Consider the following 14,599-nt stretch of genomic DNA (forward strand, 5'->3'; position numbering starts at 1 on the left):
ATACACGATATATAGGTGCGTGTGTGTGTGTGTGTGTGCAACGGCGTGCACATATTGCGCGTACGTAGGTATATAACAAACGTACGAACCGATGGGGTCGATGCAGCCGCGGCTGGCGGCGAGGACTTTTAGCGGACCTTGGATAATCGAGCCCGTGCTGCCCTGCTTGCATATGTGTGCCTGTATTATAATGACAAACAGCGCGCCGACATATTGCGAGCTTTGGAAATCTTCAATTTTATACCTCGACTCCTGTGTCGTGAGCCTTGAGTCAGAGCTTCATATACGTACCTTTTTCCTGGCCTTACATATATACAGTCATCGATCGCTCCTTTTTCCTGTTCGTCTATACTAGCACCCGACCTTTATGGGGTGAAACTTTGAACACGTGCCCGAGGAACCCATAATGGCACACACATCGTACGGATAGGTATTTTCTTTCTTCCGAAATATTGATACATATTTGGAAATTGATACGACTGTTTTCGAGTTGAAAACATCATATCATATAGGTATTGACGAATCTTTGTGTAAGCGCAGGTTCGATGTAAAGGGGGTAGATTGAGCCGCTGCCTGCCGATTTGCTCGTTGGCTGTAATAACTGTTTATGTTATGACTCACTGTAATCGTGCAATCGAGGAACTGCAGCAATTACATACTACTCGAGCTTGTTTCCCTGATCAAACGAACTGAATCGAGTTTAAAAATAGGAATTAAGAAACTTCAATCAGTTTGAAAACACGTTTTAAGTTATACAATTATTTTGACTTTGCCATTTGTAGATTTACAGATTTAAAGGGACTCGCCATCTAGCGGCAGAGGCTTGAGGTTGTATTCTCGTATTTAAAGTGCTTAAAACTCATCTACATTTCCAGAACTGTGCTGTTCGGATCAGTAACAACTTATTATTCCTACAAGTCAATTAATTTTAATATATTTCAAAACATTTTAAATGGCAATTTATATTCATTAGGCCACTATTGATAATAAACATATCTACTAGGAATTACGCGCTTGAGATGAAACTTTTTTCGTCAAACGAGAGAGGCCCGCAGTGATCGGCGCAATTATTACACGCGAGTCACTGAAAACTTTCGCGATATATCACATCCCTTTTCTCTCTCTTTCTTCACATGCATTCGAGTCTCGTACGAGGCGGTTAATTGCGCGTATTATACGTATATATTGTGCACTGCTGCAGCGTCGCTCGTACGGCACTTAACCTGTTGAACAATACGTAGGTATAGCCTCGAGTTTCGCAACTGCGCTAAACACCCTTACGCGTCGTAGCTCTTGAACAAGCAGCTCTGCGACTTCCCCTGCGGCGTACCTACACCCATTGTGCGTGCATATAAATAAAGAAAGGCTAGGATATACGAGCATTTGCGTGTCGCGCGGGGCATTTCGATGCTGGCCGAGAGACATTTTTTAAAAAGGAGTCGCTGCTACCAAGCGAGAAAAGTAAAAGTAAATTATTTTATGACGATTGGGCTGGGAGACGAGCTGTATGTGCCACAAGGATCCATGTGACATATAACTTGCTTTTGAGGATGCGCTATATACGTCTGCTCGACGTTCTGTTCTGTGATCGCTAGACTCCACTACTACTACTACTACTACTACTACTCGTAGCACTCGATCGGTGCACTTGCGGTTTCCCATCCGGCTCTAACGTGATATACACGCGTTATATACGTGTAGATATATACGTGCTGCAGCTCACAAGAGCCTCGACGTGTGCGCGCAGGAAATATTCCTGAAGTGTCTCACTCTCTCTCTCAGGGCAAGGATGCAGGGCCTATTAGGTTTCGGGGCCTGCGATGCCGTTTCCATGCGGATATCGCACACACGCACACTCGTACCGTATAGCTTCCATATCCCCGCGTGCACGTATATATATGAAAAGCATGGCGTATCGAGAGAGAGAGAGAGAGAGAGAGAGAGAGAAAGAGAGGACGCAAAATAAAATGAAAGAATCTTGGATGATGTCGAGCGAGGAAGACCGGAAATTTTGGGCCGTTCAACTCTCGTTTTCTATACTTGTATACATATACCAGCAACGTAATACCTACCAATCGCGTTGTTATATATACGCGGAGGCAAGTAAATAACGCCTCGAGATCGTCGAGATTATATAGATTGACATTTAAAAGGATTTATGCGAGGCTCGTGCATGAGGCCGTTTCAATCGAGTTTCTAATGTATATCTCGTCGCGAGCTGTTATATACTCCGAATCGTAATAAACATTAAAATACATATATATAATCGTAGTTCATTGGGTGTACGAAACCGTAAATCTATGGAGTGGATCATCGTCGGTTAATTACCCGCAGTAAAAATTGCTGGTAGTTAGGCCAGCGTGAAAAATAGCACCTTTGAAGTCCGCCTAGCGCGGCGCGTTACTCGTCGCCAAGCCGCAACATTTGTTTTCATCATTAATAATACCCTCACACACACACACACACACACACATAGCCATTCGAAAAAGGGAAATACTAGCTCATTTGCAGCGTAATATATTAAAATGTATACAATGAGCAGCTCTCACACGAGAGGCGGCGGCTCGGATCTGTCGCTCTTCTTCTCTCTTTCTTTCTCTCTATACGGAGACAGTATGTGTGTGTATGCACAGGCGAAAATAGACTCCTACCAAACTTCTCCAAAAATACGTCGTCGGGCTTTTTAACCCCTCCCCCATCTTCTCTCTGTACAATATATATTTTTGCTCTCTCTCCTGCATACGTGCCTCGTACGCAAGTAACTCATCCTCGCGGAGATCGTCGTCGGCGTCCGTCGTTTATTTCCGTCTTCGCATCTTCCGCGCGTATAAACTTACTCGCGTATATACTTACTTGCCCATATATAATAATATAACGTCCAAGTCCGCGCTCGATATCGGTGATGGAAATTGAGAGAGCCGATCGGAGAGCTGTTGGGCTCTCGAGAGGGCCCTTCGCGGATTTTTCTCTCGTTACTATATCGAGCGAGTCGTTGACAACTGCGGCTGATAATATAACGATCGGGACATTGATAAATTTTCTGCACGATCCGGGAAGTTTCACTGATTATACATGCTCTACGTGTCACGAATTACACGCTCATATACAAATAGACGTTTTCGCGCGTGTATAGTACAAGGCGTTAAAATTTATTGACGCAATTCTTATTTATATTATATATATGATGGAACGTGTAAAAAAGTAAAAATGTATTAATACATTACAAGCTAAGCGTTATAATACACGTTGTATGCTTCTATTTAAAAACATAATATGGGACGCTCGGCCTGAATCCATTTAAATATCTCTCCTGACTCTGACGGAGATGCTCATTGGCCACATGATTGTTCGCCGGCTGATCGTGATGATGTTGATGATGATGATGCGGATACGTGTACTCGATCGGCGGCTGCTGTAACGGCGGCTCCTCGTGGTTGTAATAATCGAACCTCGCTATCGGCGACTGATAATCGTAATCTTGATAGATCGGCCCTGGCTGCTGCTGTCCGAAGAATCGATCGGTATCGCCGCCATTGCCACCACCGCCTAGGTTCAGTGGTACCAACGATTCGGTCGACGGCTGCATCGTCTCGGCTCGTGGCGTCGTCGTGAATACCACGTGCGACACGTTCTGCGTGTGATGCCCGTAATAGTAGTAGCCGTCGTGGTAGCCGGTAGTCGTCGTGTTCGTCGTAGCTGGACGAGTAGTCGAGTTGGCAGCCGTCGTCGTCATCATCGTCGTCGTCGTCATCGCCGCGGGAGTATCCGTTGGGTCGTAATCCGCGTCGGCCAAGCCGTCCGACTGATCTTGAAACGTCGACAAGTTCGTGGATTCTTGAGTCGTGGTTGTCGTCGTGGGTCGCCCAGGAGGTCGTTTCATCGGCTTCAGCGGCCCCGTTGGTCTGCCGCCGTTCGAGCCGATGATCGTACCCCCTGGCCTCTTATTATTATTATTATTAATAGGCTGTGTCGCTGCTGGTCTCCGAGTGCCTGACTGAGAATTCGCCGCTGCCGTCGTTGTTGTCACGCGACTCGTCTCGCCTGCGTCTTGACGTCGAATACTCTCCGTCGGGGCTATGGTATTTTTTTCGCTGACGATGGAATGCGTCGTTACGGTGCTTGTCTTGGTAGATTCGGCTGCACTAGTGCTGCTACCTGCGTTTTCGGACTGTAATTCAGTACATTAAAAAACAATATTTTATGAACGCAACACTGCCTAGAAAAGCTCAAAATTAATACATAATAGCCTGATGACCAAAAGCTGAATGTTTAATATAAATTATTATTGATTGGCTTGGTATTTTTCTCATGCAATAGTCTTAAAAATATCAAACAGATTTTAAATGATTTGAAATGACGATTTGAGTTCAAGTGTTTCAAAGGTGTGTATCAGTTTTCAATCACATTAACTTTAAATACTATAATACTGCTTTAAGCCTTCACCACTAAATGGCCAGTACCTTCAAGTCTGTAAATCTGCAAGTGGCAAAGTCAAAATAATTGTATAAGTTAAAACAGGGTTTTGCTGTAGCTTTAACTTAACAATTTTGTGTTGTAATATTAAAAATTGCAATTCAAGCCTCCACCACTAGGTGGCGAATGACTTTATCTAAAAATCGGCAAATGGCAAAGTAAAAATAATCATACAATTTTAAAACGTTCTTGATATAATCACTGTTTCGATATCTAAACTGGAGCAGTAATTAAAGTAAATGGAAAGTGGTCATTGAATAGCAAAAAATCGTGAGGCGTTATTTGTACATGAAATGTTGAAAAAACTTTACGACTTTTCTTGAATATATGTCGAGTTCTAATGAGCATTTTATGCCCAAGAAATACCTTTTTCATTGGCTGACCGTACAATTTTGAGAATTTCTACCAGGGAGTATACCCTAAAATAGAGTCAAAAATATATCCTACATCTGAAGCAGCTCGACTCACCTTATCCATCCGACCTTCGAACAGACCATCGGTCTTTAGTAATTTTCGACCATCATCCGGTATCTCGTTGTCCGAATCGTCGAACACCACAACGATGTCGTTCTCGTTGCCGCTACCACTCGTGCCGACCATCATCGGGCTGGTGGTCGACTGGAAGAAATCGGCAGCGGTCCTGCTGTCGCCGCCGGTGAACCAATCGACGCTCGGACTCAGCAGAGCGGCCAAGTAGCCGAGAGGATCCTGGAAGAGCGAGTAAAGAGGCGGAGGCTCGTAGATCGCTGCCAAGTAAGGTGCCCAGCCCGAGTGCGCCAGTGGCAGTTTGTACAGCGGACTCGACGACGACGACGACGACGACGATATGCGCTCGACCTCGTTGCCCTGATGATTGCCGTACGGAATCAGAGGAAGCCGATGATGATGGGCCGGTGATCCCAGACCGGCCATGAGGGACAATCGGCCGCCGAGTAGCCGAGCATCCGAGGAGGACTTGGCGGTGCTCGTTCGTTTGTTGATGTTGCTCGGGACTCTCGTGGCAGCGGTCGGTGCACCGTCGACCCGATCTGATACCAAAAGACTCGTCAATTCTTCTCGATACGTTTTCTATTTTTGTCCGTCAATATTTATGCAAATAAACATAGTACTCACGAAGTTCGGTGGACAAGATCAATAGCAGACAGAAGAGGCGAAAAAATAAGCGAAACAGCAGCTCGAAGGAGGACATTTTCACTCGTTCAGGTGTACAGAGCAACTACGTACGAGAGAGAAACCTGCCGATCACAGAAGACATTATGCGGGTGCACCGAGCCAACGACTACGACTGCCCTCATGTTTTTTTGCGAGCGCAGCAAAAAAAAGTACTCATCGTCGCTCGTAGAAAGTGACGACGATTCGAGGCCGGGTTAATTATGTGCGCTCGATATAGATAATGTCTTTATTAGAAAAATTTTCTCCTCCGCATCGTCCTCGCATATATGTGAGGTGTAGCTATCGTTTCTTTTTTCCATCTTCTTTTTTTACTGTCACTTTACTCCCAAACAATGTCCATTTCGTAGATTACAAGCTTTATGTTTTATAGCTCTCCAAGCTGTGAAAATGTTTGTGCCCCCGTTTCACAATAAGCTTATTCTCTCTGATACTCGACTTTGAGTACTTGTGAAAGCGCCCGTCTCGGGTTGAACTTTTAAAAGCTTCGTATGTTCAAAGAAAAATATTGAAAAAGCATTTTGTGTTGTTATGTACGGGTTTATTCGATGACGAGCTGACTTCGAGCTGATTTTGATTCGTATTAAAAGATCTATTATTTTCCAAGTACCGATCGAAGTACCGATAAAGTAGAAAGTTTAATCGATGGACATTATCACGACGACGCGCGATTCGCACTGGTAGCGCTCTCTCGTGGATTTCGACGCGCACTACGCACCAGAACGATTTCGTGTGTACACACAGACGCGACAGCACAACAAACGTCAATCTACGGCCAGTTGTTGTTTTTCAACAAGTCATTACATAGATTAATCATGTCTAACGACGACGATAAACAATCGTCTCCGAAGGTTGACGAGAAGCAAGACGAGAACGGCTTCGATAAGTTTCTCGAGGAGGATTGCGCGCAGCCGGCCAAACAAGAGGCACGTGCTTTTCTGCGCGAGAGATTTTTGAGAGTCATCACTGGTATCATCGGTGAGTTTGTATTCGCAAATTTTTGATTGATTATTCAATTTTCGATTGTGTAATGCATTATTTTTATTGCAAATTTAATCCATGCGATAAATTTTATTGCCTTGAAAATTCAAATGAAATAACCTAAATTTTTATAAACAAATGTGTCTCTCTGTTGTTTATTAACTTATTTTTTAATTTTTGCAGGGAAACCAGCCAAGTTTCATCTGTATGAAAATACTACAGTCGCAGCAGAGTTTAGAGGCTGTGACATTGACTTTTTGGAGTTGTACGTCAGAAAGTTATCGACACCACTGGGAACAATACCAGAGGCAGTTTTGAGAACCAACGATGTCATTCATTTTGAATTGGATCATCCTATTTGAATCAGAATATTGTACATTTTCACATGCAGCCAGATGAATACTTTGCTTGTTTCTATTGTTGGACTTACTCGAAATGCAGTTGTGTACTATGTACAATGAATTTGTCAGACCGCTAGTATAATTTTGATCTCTTAAAGCTCTGTTGACAATGTCAACATATTGATTAAAGCTTCATTTATGCTTAAAATCACCATGTAACATCAAGAGCTTAATCATAGTTTGCGAATCACTTCAATCTAAGAGATTTTTCCAAGTTTGTAATTTTATAACTATTATTAGAATTGTAAAAATCATATTATAAGCATTATTATAATTTGTATAGATTAGTAATATTGTTAATTATCAGCTATCAGAGTTGATTGATTTTGTAGAAAATGAATGTATTCTGTGAATATGTACCATTAATTTAGCATTTAAGTTCATACATCATATATCTGTCAGAATTAATTTTTCATGTTTATAAATGAAAATTATGCTTGTTGAACCACAATTACGTGAATTTATTGCTACCAATGTAAAATCTACCCAAAAAAGTTACCAAAAGCTCACAATGAACCGTCGCAATCTGTCACGCGATGAGAGAGATGTCAGCACTTGGCCTGTGTGCGTCGCGCTCAAGAGCGGCAAAGCTCAAAACCATGCATGTCTCGCTACACAGCGACGCACCGCCTGAATCGTCCAACAGTCCGGATAGATAACGTATATATATATAGTCGGCTCAGCGCAGTATGCCTCGGACGACACACTTGTCTCGCGCTCTCGGCTCTTTATATGCTTAATCGCCCATCATAATCAGCAGTACATCTCGCCTCAGCTGCAAGCACGACTGGCTCTCTCTCGACGGGAGAGAGGTAGCTTGCCCGAGCCTCGAGTGCGCCTCTCTGTTGCGGCGGCGACTCGGCTCGCTATATTGCATGCAACAGCACCAACCATTATCAGTTGTAGCCCGGTTATTTGATGATTAAAGTACTCGTGTGCCCGTATAGTAGATATATAGCTACATGGCATATATGGCCTGACGCGAGCTTTAACGCCAGTCGAGTTCCGAGGCACGGACGGCGTCGCGTCGACAATTTCCTTCTTTTCTTTTTCTTCTTGACGTTGCACGCGCGTCCTTTATCATATATGAGCTCGCACGGAATTCACAGTCCTTGTCGAAATATTATCCTTGCGTCGAAAGTTCAACTTCGATAGCGATACGCCACCTTTCACACGAGTGAGTACACACGTCTTTTCCTTTTTTTTTTTTTTTTTTTGGCAATAGCTTCAAGTCGATCGAGACTCGTCATAGAATACTTATCGATATCGTGTCAAAACTCATAGTAAACGTAAATTTCACGTATAATATAAAGTGATAAGGAAGCTCTCGGAAATTAGTGCACTTCTGTCTGAATTATCCAATATAAATACTCATTTACAGCCACGTCGATCGTGTTTCTTTTGCAAATGGATTAAATGCCGTTGTAAAGTGTGCCAGTGTATTTGTGCAGGAAGTTGTACATCTATGTATCGCAAGTCGAGCGCATCGTACAAAGTAACTAATTCAATTTGTGCCTCGCGATAATCTTTCCAATTCTATTGTTGGCGCAACAGATCGGCGCGATGAATCGCTCAATCGCTTTTCCATTGACAGAAAAAAGTCTACATATCCGATATATAGTTAATGACAATGAAAAAATCATCATCGGCGCACTACAATAAGTACACTTGTCGATAGATTGTGTGTTTACCCGCGTGCGTGTTGCTGTAATTCCTTATCTAAGCCCCGCGTGCAACTATACGTTGAAAACTTATCTTTTTTTTCACCTGCAAAGCCATATTCAAGCCCGAGATTACGCCAAGAAAATAATGCCGCGCAAGAAAAAAGGCGAGTTATAAGCGCGAGACTACACACACCCGAGCGACCGATCGATCTATAATGGCATTAAACATTCATGAGGATCCGCAGTGCGCCCGAGAGTACAACGGCGATCGAGCTTCTCGATCGAAGTCGTCGTCGTCGTCGTCGTCGCGCGAGCTCATCCGCAATTCATATAGCCATATTACTCTTTATAAAGCTCAACTTCTGTGTACGTATACGTGTGATTATAAGCGTGTGTCAGTATGTATGTGTCTGTGTGGGTTCATCTGTGCCTCATATGCTTCCATGAGAGAGCCTCGACGATCATGATGATGATGATGATAATGCGGTCGCAGCAGCCGCCGTGCCACACGCGACACTGCAGCACAACCGCCGTTCGACTAGAGCGAAAAATCTTGCGTAACTCGACTCGCGCGCGCGCGCACGGATTATTACATTATATATATCACTTGCCGATCTGGTTTTTATAACGCGCGTCGTCTCGATCCGCCTTTGATCGCTCGCGCGCGCCCGAACGGCTTTGGAGATTAAGACACGCATTTACGATCTTTGCGATGCGTCGTCGACTGCAGTGCCTGTGTGTTTTTTTTTGCGTGCGCGAATAGCAATCGACCTATGTCGAAATGCGTACGGTTGTAATATGAGAAAGTGCAGAGAGAAAAAAAACGTGATTTCCGAATTCCGTCAATGAAGCAGCTGGCGCGTGTGTCCGGAGTCAATATTGGTACGAACATTTTTTCGAGCATTTCCTAATGCAGGTATAGTGAGCTGCTCACGTGAACGCGGCGTGTGTCAATATTTCTTCTTTTTTTTTTTAATTCACCTTTGTCAAAGGCCGCGGGGAGCCCGATGCTTGTTTGATTAAAATTTCAGGAACTCGATGAACAAATGAATCACGATTAACGCGTATTACAATCCGGTACCCGTTATTCAAATGAAATTGAATTACAATTTTTCACGTTTGACTATAATATTCATACACATTACACATGGTCAACTGCTTTTATAAAAGCAGAAACAATAAATAATCAAAGTCGAATCGATCAAAATTCCTGGCGATCGCTCGGCGAGATATCCGCGCTCGCGGCGATTTTTCGCGCGCGCACTCACGCGCCTACGCGTTATACACCCACCGATAATTAATCTTCTAATTGACGATATGATTGCGGAACATTAGCGCACACGATTATCGCACGATTCGCGTGTCGTCGCCGTCGTCGTCGTTGTCATCGTCGTCGGCCGAATGATACACATTTAATAACGCATGACGATCCGCGCGCTGATTCTCTACGCTGCTTGCCGTATATTATTAATTAATTAATTGTTTTGTCTGTATCGCGATCGTCGTAGCGCATCGCATAATATTCAGGTGTGCTAATTGGATTGCTGCCGAGAGCTGGCACGACGTCGAGAATGAACGAGGAGGAAGTAGTGAGATGCGGCCTCTTCGGCATCAGCCCGCGATGGCTGCAGGGCTGGGCGACCACCAAAGTCTTCATTCTCGTCTACGGCTTGTTGGGCACCGTCCAGTCCATGGCCTTCATCTACACGTCCGTCATCCTGACGACGCTCGAGAAGAGGTTCAAGATTCCCAGTCAATCCACAGGTAATGATTTTGCTTGACAATTTCGATAATTATCGCGTTTACCATGTGATTGATAATTATTTATTTCGCTGTCAAGGCATCATACTGTCGGGCAACGAGATATCTCAGATACTCTCGGTCTTCCTGGTCTACTACGGCGGTGCGGGCCACCGCACGCGCTGGATCGCCGTCGGCGTGGCCTGCAGCGCCCTGTCCTGCCTGGTGCTCGCCGCGCCTCATCTCATCTACGGGCCGGGCCAGGACGCCCTCGCCCTCACCCAGGAGTACTTCAACACCACCCTCGGGGGCGGCAACTCGCCGAACAAGACCGACTCGCTCATCTGCTCGGCCAACAATCGAACGGAGAGCTGCGAAAATACGGCCGAGAAGGTGGGCCTCGAGTCGGACGTGAGCGTGCTGCCGAGGCTGCTGGTCTTTTGCTCGCAGTTCATTTTGGGTATAGGAACGACTCTGTACTATGGACTGGGCCAGACTTACATGGACGACAACACGAAGAAGAAAAACACGCCCAAATTATTAGGTAATCGTTGAGTTATATAGTTTCGCGCTGGAGGAAACTATACGAAGTACTCGACTTTATCGAGACTAAATACATAACAAATTTCAAGAGCTTTCGATTGTTATTATTCCGTCGATGATGTTATACTATAGTTCGGTAAAATAATAGCGACGTAACGATTTTATCATGAGATAAGGCCTCAATATAAGTTTTATTCAGTGAAATCTATCGAGTGTTATAAAATCGCGCGCTCGAAATTTTTTTTCCCTATTTGATTGGATTATATTTATCGATTTACGATTATAAAATCGGATTGCAGGCATCACGTTCGCCTTGAGAACCGTCGGCCCCGCTTTCGGCTTCGTCCTGGGCTACGTCTGCCTCGAGCTCTACATCGACCCCACCCTCCACCCGATCATCGACAAGAAGGATCCGCGATGGCTCGGCGCCTGGTGGCTCGGCTGGATCATCTTCGGCTGCGCCTTCACCCTTTTCGCCTTCCTGCTGGCCTGCTTCCCCAAAGAGCTGAGAAAATCGCCCAAAAAAATTAAGAAATTAACGAAGACTTCCGGCAAGGACGAGAGCGAGGAGCCGTTGAACGCCGAGACGAAGACACCGAAAATAATCAAGTACGAGAAGTCGGACCAACGAAGGCTGCCCTCGGACTTCATCGAGAAGCCCAACGTGAGGGACTTTTTCGCGGCGACCAAGCGCATACTTACCAATAAGATACTCGTTAGCAATATATTCAGTGCGGTGTTCTACATACTGAGCGCGTCGCCCTTCATGAGCTTCGTCGTCAAGTACCTGGAAGTGCAGTTTCAGACGTCGCCTGGAGGAGGCACCATCATCACTGGTCAATTGAGATTTTATTAACAATTGTTGAAAAGATTTATCACGGTTAGTCTTAAAAAGTGATGATAACTTTTTACCAACAGGTCCAGTGACTTTGCTGGGTATGGTACTAGGCTTCCTGATCTCGGGTGTGATCATCGGCAAGTACAAACCGTCGCCAAGACTGCTGCTCTTCTGGAACGTCCTCGTGGGTTTCGGCTACTTCTTCGGACAGATATCCTACACCTTTTTGGACTGTGACACGGGTACCGTTCAAGGAATAAATTTAGCCACCCACAAGTGAGTCCTCGTGAGTTTTCACTTTTTTTGCCAAAATAAAAATTTTCTGAGAAATTGAGAAGCTAAAATATCTCTGCCCTTCGCCATTCACAGTGTCAACCTGACTGCGACCTGCAATCTGGGTTGCAACTGCGACTTCGTCAAGTATTCGCCCGTCTGCCACGAGGCGAGCAACACGACCTTCTTCTCGGCCTGTCACGCCGGATGTCGAACGATCGTCAACGACACGCATTTCAGCGATTGCTCCTGCGCGGCCGATCTCGCCCACGAGGTCATCCTGGGGGGCAGCAGCAACGACTCTCCATCGTTCGTCGTCTACGACTCGGTGAAGGCGGGTCCCTGCAAGCGCGACTGCTTCAAGTACCAGATGATCTTCGCCATGGTATCGATGATCGTCAACATACTCGGCTGCTCCGGGAAAATCGGCAACGTTCTGGTGAATTACCGATGCGTCGAGACGCGGGACAAGAGCTTGGCCCAGGGTGTGGCCCTCATGATCATGTCCCTATTCGCTTTGATACCTGGCCCGATCATTTTCGGGGCCATCATGGATTCCACTTGTCTCGTCTGGGATATATCTTGCAAGAACAGAGGCAACTGTTGGGTTTACCACAGAGACAGCTTCCGATATATGGTCAACTTTTCTGCTGCAGGTAGTTTTACATTTCTATATCATGCAAAGTACATTATATCGTTTTGTCACCCCGTATACATGATATAATAAAATTCGTTTTTGTCAACAGCCTTTTGTTTCATCGGCGTAATGTTCGACGTTGCCGTTTGTTATCTCGTAAAAGATATGGACTTGTACGGCGAGAAAGAGGAGGCGGCAAAACGTAGCGCCGTGGATTCGCCCGAAGATGAAGATCAGATAAAGGCCATTAAAGAAGACGAGTATTATAATTGAAGCGAGCAAGCGAGAGATAAATATGAAATGTGCCAAATTTTTTATGACTATAATTTTGTATTATATAACAAATCTGTATATAGTAACGACCTAAGATTATTGTTGTATCGTATTATTGTTTTATCGTTGTAATTTTTTAACTTTTAAAACTTATTAGAAATTTTGAGAAATTAATTGCGTATTTTACTTCAACGATCGAGAATAAATATGTTTTGATATTTGAAAGGCTTATCACAATTTTAGCTGTGTTCTGTATGTGAAAGTGCACGTGATGTTTCGATCGAAATGTGTCCGAATTAATCAATTGCATTGTGAATGAAAATTATCACTTTAAAGTACAAATTCAATGATTGTGTGCATTTTTTAATTGATAAAAAAAAAGAATTCAAGCTCATTCTCGTTTCAAATGTGTAATGTAAAGGGAAGTCATTTTCTTTAATTTCGACACAAAAGAATCATATGAGTGTTTGAACGAGCCAAGAAAGACTCGACGACGACGATGACTGCCTCAATGGGCCCTCTCGCGGCGCAAACTGTCAACTACCGGCCACTCGATCATCGCCATAAATCATTGTATATTTATCAATTAGTGACAGTGCAAAAGCTCAACGGGTAAATTGCAGTTTGGAAAGCGACTTTATCTGATTGGCTTTTGTTTACTTGTCAAACCAGAAATAACTAGAATTGAAATGCATCACTTTTTTTCTAATTAAGATCGAATACCTGTTATGTGATTTTTTAGACGCAATTGTTAACTGCGTCGCTAGTTCAAATAATGCCTAGTCAGACGAATCGTGACACATTGAAAACAATACATGGGAAACGAAATTGTATTTATTTGATATTGTATATTTGTTTTTAAAAAAAGACTATTTGTCGAATCGTTATGTTGTATTTTTAAGGATAATGGATCAAACAAAAGATACTATTCACGTGTATTTACTTTGATTTTGATGTTATTTGATACATTGGTAAGAAAAAATATACTGAATGATACTTTGTTTCATCTGTTTCAACTTGCCTTATTCCGTTAATAAGAGTTTTTCTTTTGAAAATTTTATGATGAGAGTACACCTTGTCAACTGTTCCATAATAAACAAATTAAATCAAAACAGAAAAAACTTTTCTTACGAGTAGAATCTATTCATTCTATTTTCCAAAATTCTATTTAAAAAATTGTACCCTTAAAATACTCTAAAATCACACTCGATTTTTTCCATCGTCTTTTCCATTATTTGTTCAGGATTATTGAAAAAAACGAAGTACCTAATATGAGAAAATTTCCACACAAAATTTTTCATTTGTATAGATAAAAGTTATAATTTTTCTGAAACGAAAACGAAAACGTTGTATACGAAAACGAAAAATTGCGTGTACGAATTTTCTCTTTAATGTCAGACACATTAAGATATATCATAAACAACCGAACTAAGAATGAAACGAAACGATTGATTGATTAGAAATGTTTACTGGACTGTTTTATTTGAGCAAATTAAATAAAATGTGTTTTTGACTTCTTCACTTACTTCAATGAAGATAAATTATTACGCAATTGCAAATAAATTTTTAATATATGCACTGTGATATAAAATTATTGAAAAATGTA

At 43.2% G+C, this 14,599-nt stretch overlaps 2 protein-coding genes across 5 annotated transcripts; both read left to right on the forward strand.

Moving 5' to 3' along the window:
- The first annotated feature begins 6,394 nt into the window (after positions 1-6,394).
- On the forward strand, positions 6,395-7,476 carry LOC106654749 (gem-associated protein 7-like). The gene is made up of 2 exons (XM_014374749.2): positions 6,395-6,621; positions 6,808-7,476. The coding sequence occupies exons 1-2, from the start codon at positions 6,459-6,461 to the stop codon at positions 6,984-6,986; spliced, it is 342 nt and encodes a 113-aa protein (XP_014230235.1). The 5' UTR covers positions 6,395-6,458; the 3' UTR covers positions 6,987-7,476.
- A 445-nt stretch (positions 7,477-7,921) lies between these two features.
- Positions 7,922-14,123, forward strand: LOC106654625 (solute carrier organic anion transporter family member 5A1-like). Of its 4 annotated transcripts, none has more exons than XM_014374571.2 (7): positions 7,922-8,202; positions 10,198-10,453; positions 10,530-10,973; positions 11,272-11,808; positions 11,891-12,086; positions 12,180-12,739; positions 12,830-14,123. In XM_014374571.2, exons 2-7 carry the CDS (start codon positions 10,261-10,263, stop codon positions 12,991-12,993), a joined length of 2,094 nt encoding a protein of 697 aa, XP_014230057.1. In that variant the 5' UTR covers positions 7,922-8,202; positions 10,198-10,260; the 3' UTR covers positions 12,994-14,123. The 4 variants fall into 4 exon arrangements, with proteins under 4 accessions (XP_014230057.1, XP_014230054.1, XP_014230058.1 ...); XM_014374568.1 differs by lacking the exon at positions 7,922-8,202 and adding an exon at positions 8,935-9,055; XM_014374572.2 differs by lacking the exon at positions 7,922-8,202 and adding an exon at positions 9,316-9,571.
- The last annotated feature ends 476 nt before the right edge of the window (positions 14,124-14,599 follow it).

This window comes from Trichogramma pretiosum, unplaced genomic scaffold (genome assembly GCF_000599845.2).
Source record: "Trichogramma pretiosum strain Unisexual culture from Peru unplaced genomic scaffold, Tpre_2.0 scaffold46, whole genome shotgun sequence".
NCBI classification, from domain to species: Eukaryota; Metazoa; Arthropoda; class Insecta; order Hymenoptera; family Trichogrammatidae; genus Trichogramma; species Trichogramma pretiosum.